This window comes from Artibeus jamaicensis, unplaced genomic scaffold (assembly GCF_021234435.1).
Source record: "Artibeus jamaicensis isolate MK-2021 breed Jamaican fruit bat unplaced genomic scaffold, CSHL_Jam_final scaffold_614, whole genome shotgun sequence".
Lineage (NCBI taxonomy): Eukaryota > Metazoa > Chordata > Mammalia > Chiroptera > Phyllostomidae > Artibeus > Artibeus jamaicensis.
Window position 1 is genome coordinate 692,802 of NW_026522050.1, and position 1,958 is coordinate 694,759.

General features: G+C 59.9%; 1 protein-coding gene across 1 annotated transcript; it reads right to left on the reverse strand.

Moving 5' to 3' along the window:
• Positions 1-1,628, reverse strand: CST6 (cystatin E/M). Its single transcript, XM_037135342.2, has 3 exons — positions 1,248-1,628; positions 500-625; positions 1-185 (listed from the first exon to the last, which is right to left on the reverse strand). Exons 1-3 carry the CDS (start codon positions 1,485-1,487, stop codon positions 102-104), a joined length of 450 nt encoding a protein of 149 aa, XP_036991237.2. The 5' UTR covers positions 1,488-1,628; the 3' UTR covers positions 1-101.
• Between the last annotated feature and the right edge of the window lie 330 nt (positions 1,629-1,958).

Here is a 1,958-nt window from a genome sequence, read left to right on the forward strand (position 1 = left end):
AGCAGTGCTAGCAATTTATTGCAACAGACACGGCCCACTGACCGGAAGTGCCCTCCACCAATGGTCCCGCTCCCTCCCACACCCATGGCCTCGGGGGTTGACTACACGGGCACACAGTGATGCTTCAGAAGTCTGGAGGTGTTCTCCCAGGGAACTACCAGGATCTCGAAGTCGCAGCGCAGCTTCTGCAGGCAGAGCGTGGGAAGAGAAGGAGGGTGAGCCTGGGTCCAGGCCCGCCTCCTCCCAACAGTCGGCTCGGCCTACGGTGAGGGGCTGTCACTGGCTCAAGGGGCAAGTCAGATGGCAGAGACAGATCCCTGGTCTTTCTAGTCAGCTCGCTCACTCGCTGGGGAAGCCCCAGTCTCCTCTCCCCGTGGGCCGCCCCGACCTGGGGCTGAGTCATCCAGGAGGCTGGGAGAGGCTGCGTCTGGCCTCTACCTGGCCGGCCAGACCAGTTCAAGTTGGCCAACCTGAGGGCTTGGGGGTGCGGGGATGTTACCTCCTCCTGTGCTCCTGCGGCCAGCGGGCAGGTGGTGAGGTCCACGTGGTCTCCCGTCACGGCGCCCTTCTGGCAGGCCGTGCTCCCCATCTCCACAGTCAGATAGTACTTAACGCCAGCCACCAGCTGGGACGGAGGGCAGAGGCAGGTCAGATGTGCTGGGACAGTACCCCAGACCCCTCACAAGGGGTCTCCCAACCCCCTTCCCCCTCCCCAGGGCACACCCAGCACACTGGTCCTGGGCTTCAGACATGGGACAGGCCCATCCAGGCAGGGGTCCCTGGGAAGTGGGGCAGAGTCCAGGCCAGGCAGGAGTCCGACCCAAGTGCGCATGCCATCCTGAAGCCATTGGCCTCCCCTCCCTCCCCTCCCAACCAACTGGGCAGGGCAGGGACTAGTGTGAGGCTGGTGAAACAGCTGTGCAAGTCAGGGTTGGATGCTGTGTATTTGGAATGTAGGTATTTTGTTCATTGTGAATTTTTGGGATGAATTTAATTTTTAAAACTTATCTGTCTTATTTTATAAAAAAAATATGTTGCGTTTGCTCTGACTGGTGTGGCTCAGTGTATTGAGCACTGGCCTATGAACCCAAAGGTCACAGGTTGGATCCTGGTCAGGGCACACGCCTGGGTTATGGGACAGGTCCCATTTTTTTAAATGTTGTGTATCCTGATTACTCTGTGACTCTCCCCTAATGTGGCACGTCCCTCGCCACAGTCCCACCCCCGTCCTGTGGACCCAGCCTCACCTGGCTCTGCGCCTTGAGGATGCGCGTGTCTCGGAAGTAGTAGAGGCTGTTGCTGCCCATGTTGTAGCTGGCCACGGCCGCCTGCGCCGCCTTCTGCACCTGTGGATCGTTGGGCTCCAGGTCCCTCAGTCCTCCGACGAAGCCCTCCCTGCGCCTGGCCCGGGTGTCGTGGGGCAGCGTCAAGAGGCAGAACACCAGCAGGGCCAGGCCCAGCGTCCGAGGGATGTTAGGATGCGCCATAGTCGTCAGTGCCTGGCTATGCTGGCCCCACCGCTTTTAAGGGCTCAGGGCTCCGAGGCCCCGCCCAACCGCACACGGCCCCGCCCCGAGGCTGCCGTGCGTGAGGGCTACCCAGTCTGGCCAGCTTCCCAGCACACCTCTGAGCCACGATTCTTGCCCTGCCTTCTAGGACACACCCAGTCCTGGGAAAAAAAAAAAAAAAAAAAGGACAGTGGCACTCGCCCGCAAAAAGTGCCACTATTGGGACAGTTCACAGGAGGCCCATCCAGTCCGAAATATCGGCAGCTGTGAGAAAGTTCTTACTACCACCCAATCTACTAACAGTACCTCGGAGAATGTTCTTAACCTCTCACTGCCTCAGCTTGCTCCTCTGTAAAATGGGGCGCTGTGAGGACCAACGGGCAGCGTGCTCAGCAGGCACGGCCCGTGTCCACAGCGGGTAAGCAGGGGCAGGGCTGTGCTGAGCTGGAT

Bases quoted from the DNA above. Each gene is read 5' to 3' on its own strand.
- CST6 (XM_037135342.2), bottom strand. From the start codon at position 1,487: ATGGCGCATCCTAACATCCCTCGGACGCTGGGCCTGGCCCTGCTGGTG. The intron at 626-1,247 runs GTGAGGCTGGGT...CCTCCGTCCCAG, and splicing joins TCCTCAAGGCGCAGAGCCAG to CTGGTGGCTGGCGTTAAGTA. The intron at 186-499 runs GTAACATCCCCG...CTCTGCCTGCAG, and splicing joins CCGCAGGAGCACAGGAGGAG to AAGCTGCGCTGCGACTTCGA.